The 18,568-nt window shown below is 49.3% G+C and overlaps 1 protein-coding gene across 1 annotated transcript in view; it reads left to right on the top strand.

Moving 5' to 3' along the window:
- Positions 1-3,352, top strand: part of LOC115317165 — a gene marked incomplete at its 5' end in the record, with an annotated part of 30,417 nt that extends 27,065 nt beyond the window's left edge. The window contains one exon of the mRNA XM_029976756.4: positions 3,081-3,352. Coding sequence (XP_029832616.4) covers positions 3,081-3,214 — 134 coding nt within the window. The remainder of the gene's footprint in view (positions 1-3,080) is intronic.
- Between the last annotated feature and the right edge of the window lie 15,216 nt (positions 3,353-18,568).

Below are 18,568 nucleotides of genomic sequence, written 5' to 3'. Positions count from 1 at the left end.
ACCCTATTCTGAGGGGTATGGGAGTCAATGGCAGTTTCTTCCGGGCAGCGTTGTTGCACACATGAAGGAATTGCGATTTCTCGGGAAACACCGTTAGGCCAAAGGTCTTTGTATGGCAGTCTAGTTTATTCAGCCCGTCCTGTAAGGCATTTTGTTGCACCTCTAGGGATGGGGGAACTGACCACATTGTGACATCATCAGCGTATAATAAAAAATGAAGGTGTTGTATATCAGCGAAAGCCCAGGCCAGGGGAAGGAATGCAATGTTAAATAGGAGTGATGCAAGTACTGAGCCTTGGGGCACGCCACAGTTTGATGGGAAATTTGGCGACTCGCCATATGATAGGCGTACGGCGAAAGTTCTGTCGATAATGGAGGCGTGGACAGCATTTATGACACGAGGTGGGAGGCCGAGAACCACCATTGCCTCCAACAGTGGGGCGTGAGCGATATTGTCATATTCCTTTGTTATGTCAGTAGCTACAAGTGTGCAAACCAAGTGGCCATAGGGTGACAGATGTAGGACTTCCTTTGCAAGGCGGTCGAGCCCATCTTCCGTTCCAAGGTGTTGCCGGAATCCAATTTGGTTGGAATGATAGAGACAGTGGGCCTCCAGCCACCAAGAGATACGTTTAGCCATCATCCACTCATAGATTTTGCAGATGGTGGGAGTCAGTGATATAGGCCGCAGAGCTGTGAGGCCGGTCGGTGCCTTGCCCGGTTTGGGAAGTGGCACTACAATCGAGTGTTTCCATGATGTGGGGAGCTCGCCGGCTTCCCAGATCTTATTGATCATAGCTAGCAGGTCTGTGACTGCTTCTCCCTCGAGGTTCTTGTACACCTCGTACGGGAGACCGTCATGTTTTGGAGCGGCGACTAGGACTCTGGATGGCGTCTTGGAGCTCAGCCAGAGTGAGGGGCATAGTGATGCCAGTAGTGTCTGGCATAGCCGTGACAGGGCGCGGGACCGACGGGCTGGCATGCCGAGGGAAAAAGGTATCCGCCGCGCGCGCCGCAAACTTATCGTCGGTGAGCCCCAGACGCAACTGAATGTTGCCAGTCCGGCCTTCAGCTTGGTGAGGTCGTTCCATAGCGTGAAAAGTCCGCCAGAGAGCCTCAGGGTGCTTCGGGTTACTCAACAAGGCACACCAGTCAAGCCAGCGTTGGCGTGTAAGTCTTTTCTCGTGGCGGCGTGCCTTAGCTGCCACGTGGGAAGAGGCTTCCCACGTGGTTACTCAACGAGGCATACCAGTCAAGCCAGCGTTGGCGTGTAAGTCGTTTCTCGTGGCAGCGTGCCTTAGCTGCCACGTGGGAAGAGGCTTCCCACGTGGCAGCTAAGGCACGCCGCCACGAGAAACGACTTACATGCCAACGCTGGCTTGACTGGTGTGCCTTGTTGAGTAACCCGAGGCACCCTGAGGCTCTCTGGCAGACTTTTCACGCTATGGAATGACCTCACCAAGCTGAAGGCCGGACTGACAACATGTTCTGAAGTTGGTAGTCGTCGGAGTGTAAGGCTGGCCAATGTGACCGCTTCAAGTCGCTGTTGCCACAGGCTGAGGAGGTGGGGATCAGGTGTTGGTTGATCACAGTGCACCGTGGTAGTCGTGGTGCACTCCAACATGGCTTCTTTGATGGCTCTCTGAACTGTTTCTGGGTTCTGCGCCGTGATGTTAAGAGATGATCGAAGTTTATCCCAATCGGTCACCTGAACTTGCTTCCGGAGGCGGTTATATGCCGTGGGGAACCATTTGATAATGATCGGGAAATGGTCACTTCCCCAAGTGTCGTCACTCTGTGACATATTTTAACAACTTTGTTGCACGCGATTTAAAACAGACGAAATAGCCGCAAATTAAGATCGGTCTCACGCAATGAGTATTGCTGTAAAAAAATCAATTTTTTTTGTAGCGGGAAATTATTTTTGTGACATGCTTGTCCCAATTAGGTTGTTTAATAAAAACTTTTTTTTTGGTTACCCTTTAGTTTTTGCAACGCAATTTTCAGATTATTCTTTTGGGCAGCACAAGATATCAGGGTGTGCGTGTTGATAAATTTTGTTTAAAGGGAAGATGGGGCACTTCTACATTTGAGAAAAAACGCTTGAATTGCGTTCATTTGGCCTTTAGATTAACAGATATCAAAATTGTATTTCAATGCGACCCGCCGGAGAGCCATACGAGCAATTTCAAAATAGGACTGAAGCCCCGCCTCCCTAGCCTTGGGCAGCCAAAAGAGCCGTCGATGACGTCACGGACAGCGACTGTCTTTCGCGTTTTTCTCGCATTTAACAATACTTACGCAGCAAATGGTTTGGGTATTCGGGTTCACGGGGTAAAAATACACTAGAATTCACTTCTAACTCATTTTTTCCAAGAAGCTCCGTAGCTTCCCTTTAATACTTTTTTCCTTCAGTTGTGAAAATACTGTTCTTATAACTAAAGTTATAAGAAACATCTTGTGTGTTCTTATACGGTTTGTATATGTTCTTATATGATCTTATTGGATCATATGTGTTTATTGGACCAATAAATAACTTATAAAAATAACATTTTTCACTAGGGTAAGCCTCCCTTTGACGTTTTGTTGAGTGTCCAAAAAGCAATTAGCACACTCCGCCCCCATCCCACCCCGCTCAAGGTTTGCGAGGAGGGTGGTCCGCCTTCCCCTGCTTGACCAACAGGACTCTGTGGCGCTTTGCGGTTCTCTCCGGGGCCGGGAAAAGATGGCTATTTTCAACTCTAGACCGCAAAGAGGGAGCTGCAAAACGTCACATTGATGTCACTCCTCTGTCTCCGGATTTCTCTGGGACCCGTTTTCTCCTGTTTTGAGGCTTGGTTTGGACCTTGCTTAAGGGACATACTTAAAAGGGCACTTTAAATGACCAACATGTCTCTGCAGCCTCTTTTCTGTTTTGTATGTAACTGATAGTATTGCAACTTGTACACGGTTTCTGCACTAGAGCAGCATTAGATTGAAAATCTTAGGAGTGAGGACATTCCTTATAGTGTGGCTATAATGTTTATTGCTTTTTGAATAGTAAATATGTTAAAAATAGTTATATGTTCTTTTTTTTATAGATGCTGTCAGGTCAACATGTTCTATGGCTACGAAGACTTCTGTTGAAACCACCATGAAGTCGTGGCTGGTCGCCGCACCGGATCGAAACGGCGGGCGCAGCAAGCGGCGTGCTGCGGGTGAGCCGCAAGAGTAAAAATTACACCCTAAATAGAAAGCAAACACGTAGAGGCAAGGAACAGACAACGAAGACTCTCAAAGTGACTATATTTTAATTTCGTCCAACTGTGTACAACTGGCTCAAAATAGTGAAACAGATAAAAGGCGAATCTGAAGTGGTGTAGGAAATAGCGCCAAATTAAACTCACCCACACTGAAAATACTCGCACACCAGATAAAATATCCCTCACGTCGCAGAAACTTACAACTCAGAATCTATTTTCATCTTCTTCCTTTTTCTTTTACCCGCGTTGAAGTTGATTATATCTCACTTTGTTGTCATCTGTACGAACCAAATGGCAATGTCTATCACACATATAACCCTCGAGTGTCAAGATATAACTCTCTTGTAGTAAGCATTATAGACGGACTACTAACACAAGTATCCCTGATTTTCGTGACGTTAGCTGCCTCAATGATCTCATGTGTTAATAGTTGTCTCCAATTACGGTGCTATTTTTGAAGTCCGCAGTGCACCCACAGCTACGACAGTGAATGCATAAAAGTGCGGAGTTTGCTATTCGGGTGTTGTTGTTATGTTCTTTTAATCTGTCATTTCCACATCTTCGAGTTTGTCCTATGTTACTGTCTGCCGCATGAGAGGGGAAAGGAATAGATCACTCCTTCTGAGGAAGGGATGTATGGGGTTCTATGCTTTTTAGTGCAGCCTATGATAGTTTTTTGTAAGCTGTTAATTTTTTTTTTCATAAACCTGAGAGTTTGATGGGGGTGGAAAAGACTGCATTGGATGTTTGTACAATTCCCAATCTTCTCAAGGTTATGAGAAATTTTATGAATGTAGGGGATGACTATTGGTCTTTGGTTAGTGTATCTGTCGCATGACTTGCAAGAAGTGGTTTCACCTTTCTTAATCTGTTTGAGGAGAGTTTCGGTGACTGAAGTTAATAGATGTGAAGTATATCCCGCACCTAGTATCCAAGATACTTGTCCTGCAAAGCTTGTAAGGCCTGAATGTGGGCAGGACTTGAAAATAGATTTTTTTAAGCACTGATGGAATGCACCGAATTAAAATTGAGGAGCGATTTTTTCCCTCTCGGCTCATACGACCAACAGGCATGACGGGGCTGAAGAGTCAATCTTAGGTCCAGAAATCTTAAGAAGATTACACACGAGCTTTCAGAGCAAGGATTCTTAAGATTTCTGGACCTAAGATTGACTCTTCAGCCCCGTCATGCCTGTTGGTCGTATGAGCCGAGAGGGAAAAAACCGCTCCTCAATTTTAATTCGGTGCATTCCATCAGTGCTTAAAAAAATCTATTTTCAAGTCCTGCCCACATTCAGGCCTTACAAGCTTTGCAGGACAAGTATCTTGGATACTAGGTGCGGGATATACTTCACATCTATTAACTTCAGTCACCGAAACTCTCCTCAAACAGATTAAGAAAGGTGAAACCACTTCTTGCAAGTCATGCGACAGATACACTAACCAAAGACCAATAGTCATCCCCTACATTCATAAAATTTCTCATAACCTTGAGAAGATTGGGAATTGTACAAACATCCAATGCAGTCTTTTCCACCCCCATCAAACTCTCAGGTTTATGTAAAAAAAATTAACAGCTTACAAAAAACTATCATAGGCTGCACTAAAAAGCATAGAACCCCATACATCCCTTCCTCAGAAGGAGTGATCTATTCCTTTCCCCTCTCATGCGGCAGACAGTAACATAGGACAAACTCGAAGATGTGGAAATGACAGATTAAAAGAACATAACAACAACACCCGAATAGCAAACTCCGCACTTTTATGCATTCACTGTCGTAGCTGTGGGTGCACTGCGGACTTCAAAAATAGCACCGTAATTGGAGACAACTATTAACACATGAGATCATTGAGGCAGCTAACGTCACGAAAATCAGGGATACTTGTGTTAGTAGTCCGTCTATAATGCTTACTACAAGAGAGTTATATCTTGACACTTGAGGGTTATATGTGTGATAGACATTGCCATTTGGTTCGTACAGATGACAACAAAGTGAGATATAATCAACTTCAACGCGGGTAAAAGAAAAAGGAAGAAGATGAAAATAGATTCTGAGTTGTAAGTTTCTGCGACGTGAGGGATATTTTATCTGGTGTGCAAGTATTTTCAGTGTGGGTGAGTTTAATTTGGCGCTATTTCCTACATGATGAATACCCAACTTGCCCAAGCATCCATTTAAGAGAATCTGATGAATCAGCAGAGAAAGGAAAGGATAAAGAACAGAGGGGTCCCTCAGACAGAACTATCATAATATCCCCAGAGATAGCCCACCTTAAATTAAAAGCAAATTGGGTGAAAATAAGGAGTGGGCTACTCTCGCTGTGCGATACAAAAATGTTGACAAAATGACAGTTTTAGATTTCGTGACCTGCAAAACTTTTAATCGAAGGGAGTGGCGATGAACAAGAGAGGACTGTCCTTCCCAGTCAGCAGTTTTCGCTTATCTCCCGCCGTGGCTAAGTTACACCTCTGCCGAGGTCACCATCGGCGGGGGGGGGGGGGGGGGGGGGGGGGGGGAGGGGGTTATCTTGATGGCTAGAAATGGGCTGTCTTTTGGAGTTTTTGAAAAAGCAAATACCGAATTGTGCCAAATATAGGGGTCGGTTATCTTTCGGGGGTGGGCACCTCTTGGGATATCACGGTAGGTCAGCTAGGGTCGGAGGAAAGCTGCCTTACCTTGGACAATGCATGCGAAGAAGCAGACACATTATTTTCGGAAACCATTGTCACGAGAGATATGAAAATTTCATGTCCCTTACCATCGCATTCTCGGTAAATGCCCAAATTTAGAAAGACTGCTCCTTTCGATTTCCAGCAACCAGGACCCTGGGGAGGCACAAGAATAGTGACAGATATGAAATTTGTGGTCTTTCGTGACATACGTTTTGAGAATAATGTGTCTGCTCCCTTGCTTGTGTTATTCAAGGCCATGCAGCTTTCTTCTGACCCTAATTGACCTTGGCCTGCCTCTGTTTTTATCCCTATTCTTATTTCCACTGGCTCTTCAGATTCTCCCTTCACCTTGTTTACTCCTTGTTTACTCTTTTCGTTCGAGTGCCCCTGGCACAGTCTTGGACAAAAATAGAATAGTGTCGTTTTGAGTGTTATGTAGTATCTGTTCTTTGTCTATACGTGCTTACCGTGTTTGCACCATTCCAACAAACACTTTTTTTTTTCGCCAAAATCTGTGCCCAAAACTACATGTGCATTAAGGCCCGTTCACACTCTTGCGACCGAGTACGACTGAGAGACACGAGATCTCTTACAACTTCTTAAATGTTTTTAGAATGAGGGAACATACTGACATTGTGGCGCCATCTATGCGGTGACCCTGGAACTGCATTTCACAAGAGCGAAGGTTTTGCGGGATTTTCGAGGTCAAATGTGCGTAATACCTATAGAAAGGCTCGTTCATAACATTGTCAAAAGTTTTTCGAGCCAAGAAAGAAAGGATAATTCTCGAGAAATAAAAAAAAATATGCCGGACCGCCGAGTTTACACTGCTTCCCAATTGATGGCGCCAGTGTGTTTTCTGGTTTAACAAGTTTTAAGGAACCCAGGTTTAAGAGGTCGCAAGAGTGTGAACGGGCCTTTACATTCGAAACCAAAAAGCGAAATTCAAGAAAAACTCGATGCTCGGCATAAGGTGGCTAGCCCCATTGCCATCGTGACCGTTTGTTTACGTTCACCATTTCGGTATATGTGTCACGCACATTCTCTCGCATCTAGACTCGTGTCTGTCATCTTAAAATGGGGAAGAAAAAAATTCACTGAGGTTTTATGTAAACGAAAGGCCATCACGCTGGCAGAACAAGGTAACGACGGAGCAGCACTGCGTGGCCTCGCAATCCCAGCCACCCAACGAGCTCACTAATGTTGTTTGAAGGACGACCCTGGCAGAAGCGACGGCCCCGCACTCGTACATGCGCAAGAAGAACGGCACTCAAAATGCTTTAGAAATCTAGTATTACCTTTGTGGATAGCGAAGAAGCGTCGTGGGACTCTTTCAACGACTAGTGCACAACATTTATTTTTGTGTTGGCGTACGTTTCATAACATTTCACCTGTGAACTATGTGGTCAATCTTTGTTATTTTACCTCCGCAGTAGAATCGGCAGCAATTTTCTTTTTGATTATTTTGAGGCTAACTCTAACTGCACGTTAGAATTGGGGACGCGTTAGAATCGGGCAAACACGGTAAGCTTCCTGTTTATGGTGTATTTGTCAGCAAGAATCGTTTGCTCACCCACATTTTTTTTTTTTTCACTTCAAATAAACTTGCAGCATAGTTTGCTGCTGCTCTGGATCATGATGTGTTTCTGCAGTCACTGCCAACGGAGGATGCCATTGGCATAACCAACATGGTTGAAAACAGATAAGAACTGCATGGCTAAAAATCAAATAGACCAGTGGGCAACCTGCAACCTTTCAGACAAAGGATCATAACAACGAAAACTACTAAATAAGTTTTGATTTAGAGTAATGACCGTTAAGTAGTGGAACTGACAAGTGGCAATTTCGAGCAGCTCTTGTAGCAGGGAACAATAGGTTTTGGAGCAGAGGTTCCCACTCTTGGAGCAGACAATTTGGAGCTTTCATGTCAGAAAATTTTATACAATCTCTTTGCGAGTTAGTTAGCCCGTGGAAAATAACTGCAGTTGCTGGAGTGTTGGGAGACTATTTAAAGTGTCATACCTGCAGAGGGTTTGGCCGCTAGAGATATTAGGGGCGAAGCTTTTTAGGGGCTAGCCATGTCCGTATGTCCGTCCGCCGTTCGGCGTCGGGTGCTCGTGCTCGTGAGCTCTGGTGCTCCTGTAGGGCAAAAAAAAATTGAAAAAAATTGGAAAAACAAATTATGAAAACAGAAAAAGAAGAAAAAGAGTAGGGGGTTCTGAGATGCCATCCCATCTGTCTTAAGAAAACCACATAATCTCCTACTTACATGAATGAAAGTGGCACCATCAGCACTACCTATGACCAAAATCAGTATCAAGAAAAAGAAGAAAAAAAAGAGATGAGGGTTCTGAGATGCCATCCCATCTGTCTTCTTAAAAAAAAGAAGAAAATTACACATTCTCCTACTGAAATGAATGAAAACGGCACCATCAGCACTACCTATGACCAAAATCAGTATCATCAGCACCACCCGAGCTTCGCCCCAATCAACATCATTCACCACGCGGAGAGGCGGTCATTTTTTTTTTTATTTATTGAACATTCATGCGCAGGTAATTTTGCAGATGTCTCAATTTACCTATTAGGAATAACAACGGAGTCTTCGGTTCGTGTTTGACGTAAAAAAGATGTTTTTTGGCTGCTTTGTAGGGGGTTTGTATCATGGTGACGTAATTGTCATGAGTTTGACATCAAACGGACACTTTTTTGTTAATTATGTCTCACGCTGCTCTCTGCTGTGTAGTAGTTAGGCATGTGCAAATAATTTGGCTTGAAGCAGATTCAAAGTGTATAGTGGTTTTGAGCAAATATTTTTTTTATCGAATATTGAAAAGTTGCTTCACCTTTTTCCACGCCTTTCACTGTTGTTACACAATGCCTAAAAGAAAATTCAGCTGAGCTCTCAAAGGTTGTTCCCATGATTCTAAATGCCAACCTATGAGCTCCGTTAAATTTAATCTAGCTATATTTATAGACTACGGCCTCAGTCCAATCCCTACATTGAGACGGTAAGTAAACGACAGATTTTACATAAAATTAAACCTATAAATGGGCCCACCCATACCTAATTTAGGGGATTTATAAATATTCTCGCGATATGGCAAATATTTTCTTCAATTTCTGATTCAGAAGAAGAAAAAGAGCACAAATAACGAACACAAGTTGTTAGAACATCGCTGCCTAACGTATACTCTTGCATAATAGTCACAGTTAAATTTTGAAGATTTTACTACAATGTAAATATTGACAATCCCAATGTTTCCTCTTTAGTTTTTTCAATACACCAGGCGCGTGCGTGCACCATACCGCTTTGAAAGTGTTTTTCGCCTAAGCGCGCGACTGCGTTGCGGCAAAGCGAGTCCCGAGATCGCGGTGATAGCTCTGTGGACATTGCTTGTCCGCAGTGCACAGGTGTTTGAGGAGAGGCGCGCTCAAGGGGGCTAACTTGCCGTGTTGGACACTTCGAAAAGTACGAACATTGCAGCCGATTTTTAAACGAATATCAAATACGATATTGTTTGAAACTACTATTTAGAAATCTGAATATTTGCGGCACCCTGCTCTTCACACGCAGTGCTTTAACAGAAAAAAAGCAACAAAGCAGACGGTACTTTGTTACTCAAATAATGAGTAGTTGCTGTGCCTTTCTCCATGCCTTTCACTACTGTTACACCATGCTCAAACGAAAATTTCAGCTGAACGCGCAAAGGTTGTTCCCAGGATTCTAATTGTCCACCTATGACCTCCATTAAATTTATTCTAGCTATATTTATAGACTGCGGCCTGAGAAAGTCCAATGCCTACATTGAGACTTATCAGTGCTGAATGCTGGGCTAGTTGGTATTGGTCTTGGATTGCCAAAGGCATGGTAGCGCTTTTTAGACGACGAAAGAAAGACAAGACAGACACGAGCGCTCTCTGTCTTGTCTTTCTTTTGTCCTCGTCTTAAAAGCGCTACCATGCCTTTGGCAACCCAAGGCCTACATTGAGAAGGCGAGTAAACAACACATTTAACATAAAATTAAACCAATGTCACGTGCCACACTTTGTTTCCTTTTCAAGGACAGCCCCCTCTTGGCGCAGGCATGGTGCAAATTGTGCCCAAATACAGCCTTTGTAGCAGCATGTAGCAGGTTATTTGTTCTGGCGCAGTTTGGCCCAAATGGCGCAGCAGTTCCACCACTGGTTTAGTCAACGTGTTTAACATCATTGTTGTCATTTATCTGAAGCCTTATCTGAAATCACTGGACATATATTTTCCTATCATCTGGAAACGTTTAAACAGTTTGTGACAGCAAAGTGTTATCACCTAAGCTTTCTGCCACACTATGTAAAACTTGGGATTTCAGACTTTTCGAACCATAACTACAGACAATTGCGTCTGCTCTGCATTAGGCAACGAGGTGGTGGCACTCATGAGACAATTCGACCATGGACTGTCGATTTTCTAAATGTAGCTTATTTAGTGGCCCTACCTTTACGAAAATATGTGTGGACGTCCTATGTCTATACCAGAGGTGGCCAGGCCGACCAGGCCTAAGAGCCGCAAACGAAACCACGAAACTTCTAAGAGCCACGGGGGGGCGGGGGGGGGAGGAGGAGGAGGGGGAGGAGGAGGCGGCCAAGTTGAATTTTTGTTTAGAGTCTGACTGTACGTATGAGTGCACAAGGCTGTACGGCAGTACGTATGGAGGTACAAGGCTGCCAAACCGCGAGCCGTACTTCATTCTGCCTGAATTCCCTTCTTTTTTTCCTGGGGAAATGCGGGAAGGGGGTGCGGGGGGAAGGGGGGGTCCCCATACGAGGGATCCGCGAGCCGTTTTTGGACCAGCAAAGAGCCACGTGCGGTTCGCGAGCCGCGGTTTGGCCACCCCTGGTCTATACTTTTGCCGTTCTATTACCCCTTTGTTCATCCTACGGATTCCTGTAGACAGTTCTTGGACCATTTATGTACCGCTGGTTTACCATAGAACAGCCACAACAATGCTATAGGGATCTCCGCCAAACAAAACGTTTTTCATTCCTTCCCGTTTCTGTGCTATGGTCCTGGTGAGTCTATGGACATCCTATTGCCTCTCTATGGTGTGAGCTATATATTTGTACGTTAATAAAGTAATGCCGGGTAGACGTTTTCTTTACGTATAGCAAGGTGTCAGAGTTAAAGAGTTGTTAATTGAGCGCCAAGGATCAATTTTTTACATTGATATCTGGAGGCCTGTCCAAACTCGGCAGCATATTCATTGTGGAGATGGAAGTGTTCAGTATGTACCGGAATAATTCCTTTAATTTCTCAATGGCAGGTAGGCTAATGTGGGTCTCTGCGGCCCCCGCAGATATTTCCAACTTTCACGACCCATAGGGGGCACACTGGTGCCTATCAAAATGGTGGTCATCTGGATGCTCGTCGTAGAACAGCGGTACTAGGCTGGGTCTGCGACGCGTAAGTAATTCTGGTTTTTCTATATACGAGCAGTATCAGAGGAAGGTGTAAGCAAGCCCTTTTATTAGGAGGCCAATCATTCAGGAGCTAAGAAGCACGATTCTCTCACCGCGGTACCACCATCGCTGAAAGTTGCGAATACCCCCTGCATTGGACGACTTCACGAAGGCAACAGCAGTTGTGGTCTGCCTATGCCCTGATGTTCTGCCTATGGATGCTGCTCTATAGAACGTCCTAGGAGTGCCCATACATATTTTTGTGAGGGTAATGGCAGGCATTGGTCCAACCACTTTCGCCAAACATCTGCCAATGCGAACGCCAGATCAGCAGCCAACCAGTGCCACCCGTCAGCCACTGCATGGCGCCCTGCCAATGGCACTATACCAGCCCAACGACCGACATGGTGCCACACTCGACCACTGCTGCTCTGCCGATGGCACAATACCAGCTCAACGATCGGCCTTGTGCCGCCCTTGGCCACTGGTGTTCTGCCGGTGCCACTATATCATCTCGGTGGCCGACCCAAAGCTGCCCCGGCCGCTGGCGTTCTGCCCGTGCCACGATCTCGGGTAAGTGGCCGACCCAAAGCCGCTCTCGGCCGCTGGTGTTCTGCAGGTGCCACGATCTCGGGTAGGTGGTTGTCCCAAAGCTTCCCTCGGCCACTGGTGTTCTGCAGGTGCCACGATTGCAGGTCGGTGGTTGTCCCAAAGCTGCCCTCGGCCACTGGTGTTCTGCTGGTGCCACCATATCATCTCGGTGGCCGACCCGAAGCTGCCTCGGCCACTGGTGTTCTGCTGGTGCTACTATATCATCTCGGTGGCCGACCCAAAGTGGCCGCTGGTGTTCTGCCGGTGCCACGATCTCGGGTAGGTGGCCGACCAAAAGCCGCCTCGGCCACTGGTGTTCTGCAGGTGCCACGATCTCAGGTAAGTGGTTGCCCCAAAGCCGCCCTCGACCACTGGTGTTCTACAGGTGCCACGATCGCAGGTCGGTGGTTGTCCCAAAGCCGCCCTAGGCCACTGGTGTTCTGTCGGTGCCCTTATATCATCTCGGTGGCCGACCCAAAGCTGCCCCGACCACATGGTGTTCTGCTGGTGCCACTATATCATCTCGGTGGCCGACCCAAAGCTGCCCCGGCCGCTGGTGTTCTGCCGGTGCCACGATTTCATCTCGGTGGCCGACCCAAAGCCGCCCTTGGCCACTGGTGTTCTGCAGGCGCCACGATCGCAGGTCGGTGGTTGTCCCAAAGCTGCCATAGGCCACTGGTGTTCTGCCAGTGCCACTATATCATCTCAGTGGCTGACCCAAAGCTGCCTCGGCCACTGGTGTTCTGCTGGTGCCACTATATCATCTCGGTGGCCGACCTGAAGCCGGCCTCGGTCACTGGTGTTCTGCCGGTGCCAGGATCCCAGGTCGGTGGCCGACCCAGTTGCTGCCCTCGTCCACTGGTGTTCTGCCGGTGCCAGGATCCCAGGTCGGTGGCCGACCCAAAGCCGCCCTTGCCCACTGGTGTTCTGCCGGTGCCAGGATCCCAGGTCGGTGGCCGACCCAAAGCCGCCCTTGCCCACTGGTGTTCTGCCGGTGCCAGGATCCCAGGTCGGTGGCCGATTCAAAGCCGCCCTCGGCCACTGGTGTTCTGTCGGTGCCAGGATCCCAGGTCGGTGGCCGACCCAAAGCCACCCTCGGCCACTGGCGTCCTGCCGGTGCCACGATATCATCTCGGTGGCCGACCCAAAGCCGCCATCGGCCACTGGGGTCCTGCTGGTGCCAGGATCTCAGGTCGGTGAACGACCCAAAGCCGCCCTCGGCCAGTGGTGTTCTGCCGGTGCCAGGATCCCAGGTCGGTGGCCGACCCAAAGCCACCCTCGGCCACTGGCATCCTGCCGGTGCCACGATATCATCTCGGTGGCCGACCCAAAGCCGCCATCGGCCATTGGGGTCCTGCTGGTGCCAGGATTTCAGGTAGGTGGCCGACCCAAATCCGCCCTTGGCCACTGGTGTTTTGCCAGTGCCATCGATATCATCTCGGTGGCCGACCCAAAACCGCCCTCGGCCACTGGTGTTTTGCCAGTGCCATCGATATCATCTCGGTGGCCGACCCAAATCCGCCCTCGGCCACTGGTGTTTTGCCAGTGCCATCGATATCATCTCGGTGGCCGACCCAAATCCGCCCTCGGCCACTGGTGTTCTGCCGGTGCCACGGTATCATCTCGGTGGCCGACCCAAAACCGCCCTCGGCCACTGGTGTTTTGCCAGTGCCATCGATATCATCTCGGTGGCCGACCCAAATCCACCCTCGGCCACTGGTGTTCTGCCGGTGCCACGATTTCAGGTTGGTGGCCGACCCAAATCCGCCCTCGGCCACTGGTGTTCTGCCAATGCCACCATGCCAGCTCGGTGGCCGACCCAATACCGCCCTTGGCCCTTAGTCTTCTGCCGGTGCCCGGCCATTGGTGCCCAGCCGATGCCTGAGCCAGGGGTGCTCGGCCATGGGGCCCGGCCCTCCCAAAGCCCGGGCAGGTGGGCCTTTCTTATGCCGAGGGACCATAACGAGGTCGGCACCGACCTCTTTGGCCGGGCAATGGCCGATGAAAAATGGCTCGGCCATGGGGATATGGCCATCCTTCGGCCGAGCTCCCCGTGCTACTTGGGGAGGTCCCTGGGCCTTACCGTTCACCTGGGCAAGCAACGGCTCGGTCTCCGATTTCGTCGGTTGGGCCCCGACGAGTGATCCTGCTGGAAAAGCCTTCTTCCTCCCAGCGACAATCAAGATGGCGGCTGAATAGAACGGCCTCCATTCAGAGTCACCTCGACAATGGCGTCCGGTGGCCGACTTCCTCCGGAGTTCTTGACAAAGCCGGGTCCTCCGCCCATTCCATGGGAACAGTGGATTCGGATGTTCGAGCGATATTTGTTGGCCACTGGTGCTCGAGACTACGACCCAGACCGTCGGCAAGCCATGCTGCTCAACTGTCTCGGCTAGACCGGTCAGCAAATATTCGACTCCCTACCAGTGCCACAGCTTGCTGTTGAACGGGCGCCAGCAACGCCGGCAACAGCAAGCGGCGGAGATGCTGTCGGTCAACCTGCGACAGACGTCTACTCAGAGACCGTAAGGCTTCTGGAAGCAGAGTTCACGCAACCTACGAACGTGACTCTGCAACAGCTTAAATTTCACAGTCGGAAACAAGAAGCGGGTGAGTCGCTCAAAGACTTCCTGTCGGCGCTTCGAGCACTTGCAATTCCGGCCAACTTCGGAAACCAAACACAAGAGCAGGTTCGGAAGCAGTTTATGGTTGGCGTCGCGTCGACCGAAATTCAGGAGCGTATGGTTCTGGATGCCGCTCTTCCATTTGACGTGGTCATCCAAACGGTTCTGAACCTTGAACGCTCACGACGTAAGGTGCGAGAATGGGCGTCACTGACAACTCCGCCTGCGAACGCTCAAGCAACGTGTCAGGTTACCACCAGGAATAGGGTCTTTGAAGCAAGATCACCGGCAAGGGAAGACTTTTCATGGCAACGGTCTCTGCCGTGTTCAAGAAATGAGCCACCTCAGGGGGCACAGCGCCGGTGCAGTGGTCGTTCTTCCAGGCACCAACAGGCAGACAGGCGAAGATCGTCCTCCCGGAGCATGCGTGACAGACAGTCTTCGAGTGCTCCGTCCTGTACAGCCTGTGGCGGTACCGGTCGCGGCCAATCTTATGGAGGTGGACACTCAGGATTCAAACAGTCGTCGGAACGCAGAGTGGTCCACTTTACACCATCAACTTGTTCGCGGCAAGACTTCGCGAGACACCAGTCTCCCCGACAGGACTACACAAGAAGTCATGGGCGCACGTGCTCCAATTGCGGTCACGGCTGGGAACGTTGCCGGAGCTATGACACCTGCCCAGCACGGAACCTTTACTGCTACAACTGTGGCCGTCGAGGTCATTTCGGCGATGTTTGCAGAAGCGTGCGCAGAGCTTACTCTCAACGGCGCCGGCGGGAAGAAGTTGAACAAATTCTATCAGATTTCGATGACGACGATGAAGCAGGGCTCGTAAATCATATTACGGGAGCCTCTAAAACGCGTATTTTTATCAGCGTCAAAGTGTTTGGGACACCACTGTCGTTCTTGTTAGATACGGGATCGTCCGTTTCTATAATGGACAAGTCCACATTCACACAGCGATTCGCCAGTGATGCAAAAGTCGTGCCACCACCTGTTACATTGCTGAACTTTTCCCGTGAACCCATCAACGTCCTGGGTGCCTTCACGGCGACAGTAATGTTCAAGACGCGACAGGCACAAGTCTTGTTCTACATCGCAGACAGAGGCAAGTCGCTACTTGGCATGGACGCTATAGTGGCACTGGACATTCAAATGAGTGGAGCGACCAAAACGTGCTTCTGCACGGAGACCGGCGAACTTGACGAAGCGTCATCGAGCCCGTCAGATCCTTCTCTGTTACAAACACAGACTGCTGACATTGTAGAAGGTCGACAACCAAATTCTTCAATATCAACCGCCGTACCGTCACAACCGGATGACTTTTCGGCGGCGCTGGAGGAAGAGTGGGCGGCTCGGCAACAGCCACAAGCACGGGCGACAGTGATGCCTCCGTCCGCAGCTACGCCGGCAAAGCCTGCATCTATACAGCCGAAACTTCCACCGTGTCTCGAGCACTTTAATCACCTGTTCACCCCTGGCCTGGGTAGAGTCAAGGGAATCGAGTGCAAGGTGAGAATTCGTCCTTCAGTTACACCAGTCAAACATCGCATGAGGCGAATTCCACAAACTGCTCGCCAACCTGTTTCGGAAGAGATTAAGCGTCTCGAAGAAGCAGGGGTCATTGAACGCATCAATGCCTCAGAATGGGTGTCGCCCATTGTGGTAGTGCAGAAAAAGGACGGGACCATTCGGATGTGTGTGGACCTCCGTAGCGCAAACAAAGCGGTGGTAATTGACAGCTACCCCCTCCCACACATCGAAGAGCTACTGAATGCGCTTCACGGTGCACATCACTTTTCGAAATTGGACCTTGCAGCAGCATACCACCAAGTGCCCTTACATCCCGACAGCCGTGATATCACAGCGTTTATCACACACGAAGGGCTGTTTCGCTTTAAAAGAGTATGTTTCGGCTTGGCTTCCGCACCAGCAATCTTTCAAAATATGATGTCCAAGATCCTGCATGGTTGTCAAGGGGTTTTGTTTTACCTTGACGACATTGTCGTGTTCGGCAGGACCCCACAAGAACATCTGGAACGTCTGCGGGAAGGGCTCCAACGGATTTCTGACGTGGGCCTGAAGCTAAACAACAAGTGTGTTTTCGACGTCACAGAACTTTCTTTTCTGGGACACAAAGTTAGTGGAGCCGGAATTGCCCCTTTGCAACCAAAGGTGGATGCCCTACAGGCTGCTCCCATTCCAACAGATCTGACGCAACTGAGATCGTTTCTCGGTATGGTCGAATATTATTCTCGTTTTCTACCCCATCTGGCTTCAGAGGTGGAGCCTCTGCGTAGGTACCTTCGAAAGGACACGCCTTACATTTGGGATCAAGATGCGGACCAGAGCTTCCGGCGTGTGAAGAGGTTGCTGTCATCTGCTAAAACCCTCAAGATGTTCAATCCAGGCCTGCCCTTCATCGTAGCCACGGCTGCTTCCGCCTATGGACTGGGAGCAGTGCTGCAGCAGCTTCAAGGCAAGGAAGTTCAAACTGTCGCCTTTGCTTCACGTACGCTCACTCCGGCTGAGCGCAAGTACTCCACGGGAGAGCGAGAAGCCCTTGCCTGCTTGTGGGCGTGCGAGAAATGGCACGCCTACCTCTGGGGTCGCCGTTTCACCTTACGCACAGACCACCAGGCTCTCGCGTCGTTGTTGAGCACGCGAGGAACTGGACTTCGTCCACTCCGAATCACTCGGTGGTCGACACGCCTCCTGAAGTATAACTTCCAAGTGGAATACCAGCGGGGCAGCGAAAATCAGGTCGCGGACGCACTTTCCAGGCTCCCTGTACCAGCTGACGAAGGTGGCACAGATTTCGACGAAGAGATCGTGTCTTTCACCGCGTTGGAAGACGAATGCATCACAAAGGCTCAGCTTCAACAGGAAACAGCTGACGACCCGGAACTGACCGCCGTGATGTCCTTTATCACCTCGGAATGGCCACCGTGGAGGGAGCCGTCTTCTGACAAAGCCATCTTCTACAGCATTAAAGACACACTCTCTGTGTACGATGGACTACTGTTACGGGGTGATCAGTTCGTCGTTCCTGCGAGCATGAGAAAATCACTCATCGCGCGGGCGCACGAGGGTCACCCAGGCATCGTCAGGACACAGGCTCGCCTTCGTGATCTCTACTGGTGGCCACGCATGAACGCGGACGTAAAAGCGGCGGCACAAGCATGTGGTGTTTGCAGAACCGCTGACAAATGCGCGAAGACATCGCCAACACCCTTGCAACCAGTCCCACTGCCAGAGCGGCCGTGGTCGAAGGTTGGAACTGACATTGTCGGTCCCTTCGAGAGAGCACCACCGGCTCTCCGCTATGTAATCACGTTGGTCGATTACTTCTCCAAGTGGCCGGAAGTACACTTCTGCCCCAACGTCACCACTAAGGCGGTGACAAATTTTCTACATATGGTCTTCACGCGCGAGGGGTATCCAGAGAGTGTCGTATGTGACAACGGGCCCCAGTTTACGTCCGAGGAGTTTAAGAGGTTCCTGGCTCATCGTGGTATAAAGCACCAGCTGGTCTCGAACTACCATCCGCAAGCCAATGGGCAAGTTGAAAGATTTAATCGCACATTCAAGCCCTACGTAGTGTGCTTCACTCGAGAACCGATCGCTACAAGCCGCAGTTCTTGACTACATTTTCATTTACCGGTGTACACCGCACGCTACTACGGGACTTTCTCCCGCTCTTCTCCTCCACGGTCGCAAGCCGCGCAACAGGCTACACATCCTTGGACTCTCGTACACGGAGTTCCTTAAGAACCCTGTTGAGGAAATGCAGCGAATGCGCGACCGCGTACGGCAACGACAACAGAAGAGCGGGTTCTACACTGACGGAAGACGGGCGGCCAAGACACCGCGTTTTAGAGTGGGTGATCTCGTTAGGGTAAAGAAGCCGGGCCATATACGCAAGGGAAGCCCAGCGTTCACTCCTCCAATGCGAATAATCAAGCAGGTCGGGAGATGGACGTACCAACTTGAGGA

Source organism: Ixodes scapularis, unplaced genomic scaffold (genome assembly GCF_016920785.2).
Source record: "Ixodes scapularis isolate PalLabHiFi unplaced genomic scaffold, ASM1692078v2 PGA_scaffold13__105_contigs__length_92229423, whole genome shotgun sequence".
Classification (NCBI taxonomy): domain Eukaryota; kingdom Metazoa; phylum Arthropoda; class Arachnida; order Ixodida; family Ixodidae; genus Ixodes; species Ixodes scapularis.
Note: the sequence above shows the minus strand (reverse complement) of the source record. Positions and strands in the feature narration are given on the sequence as shown.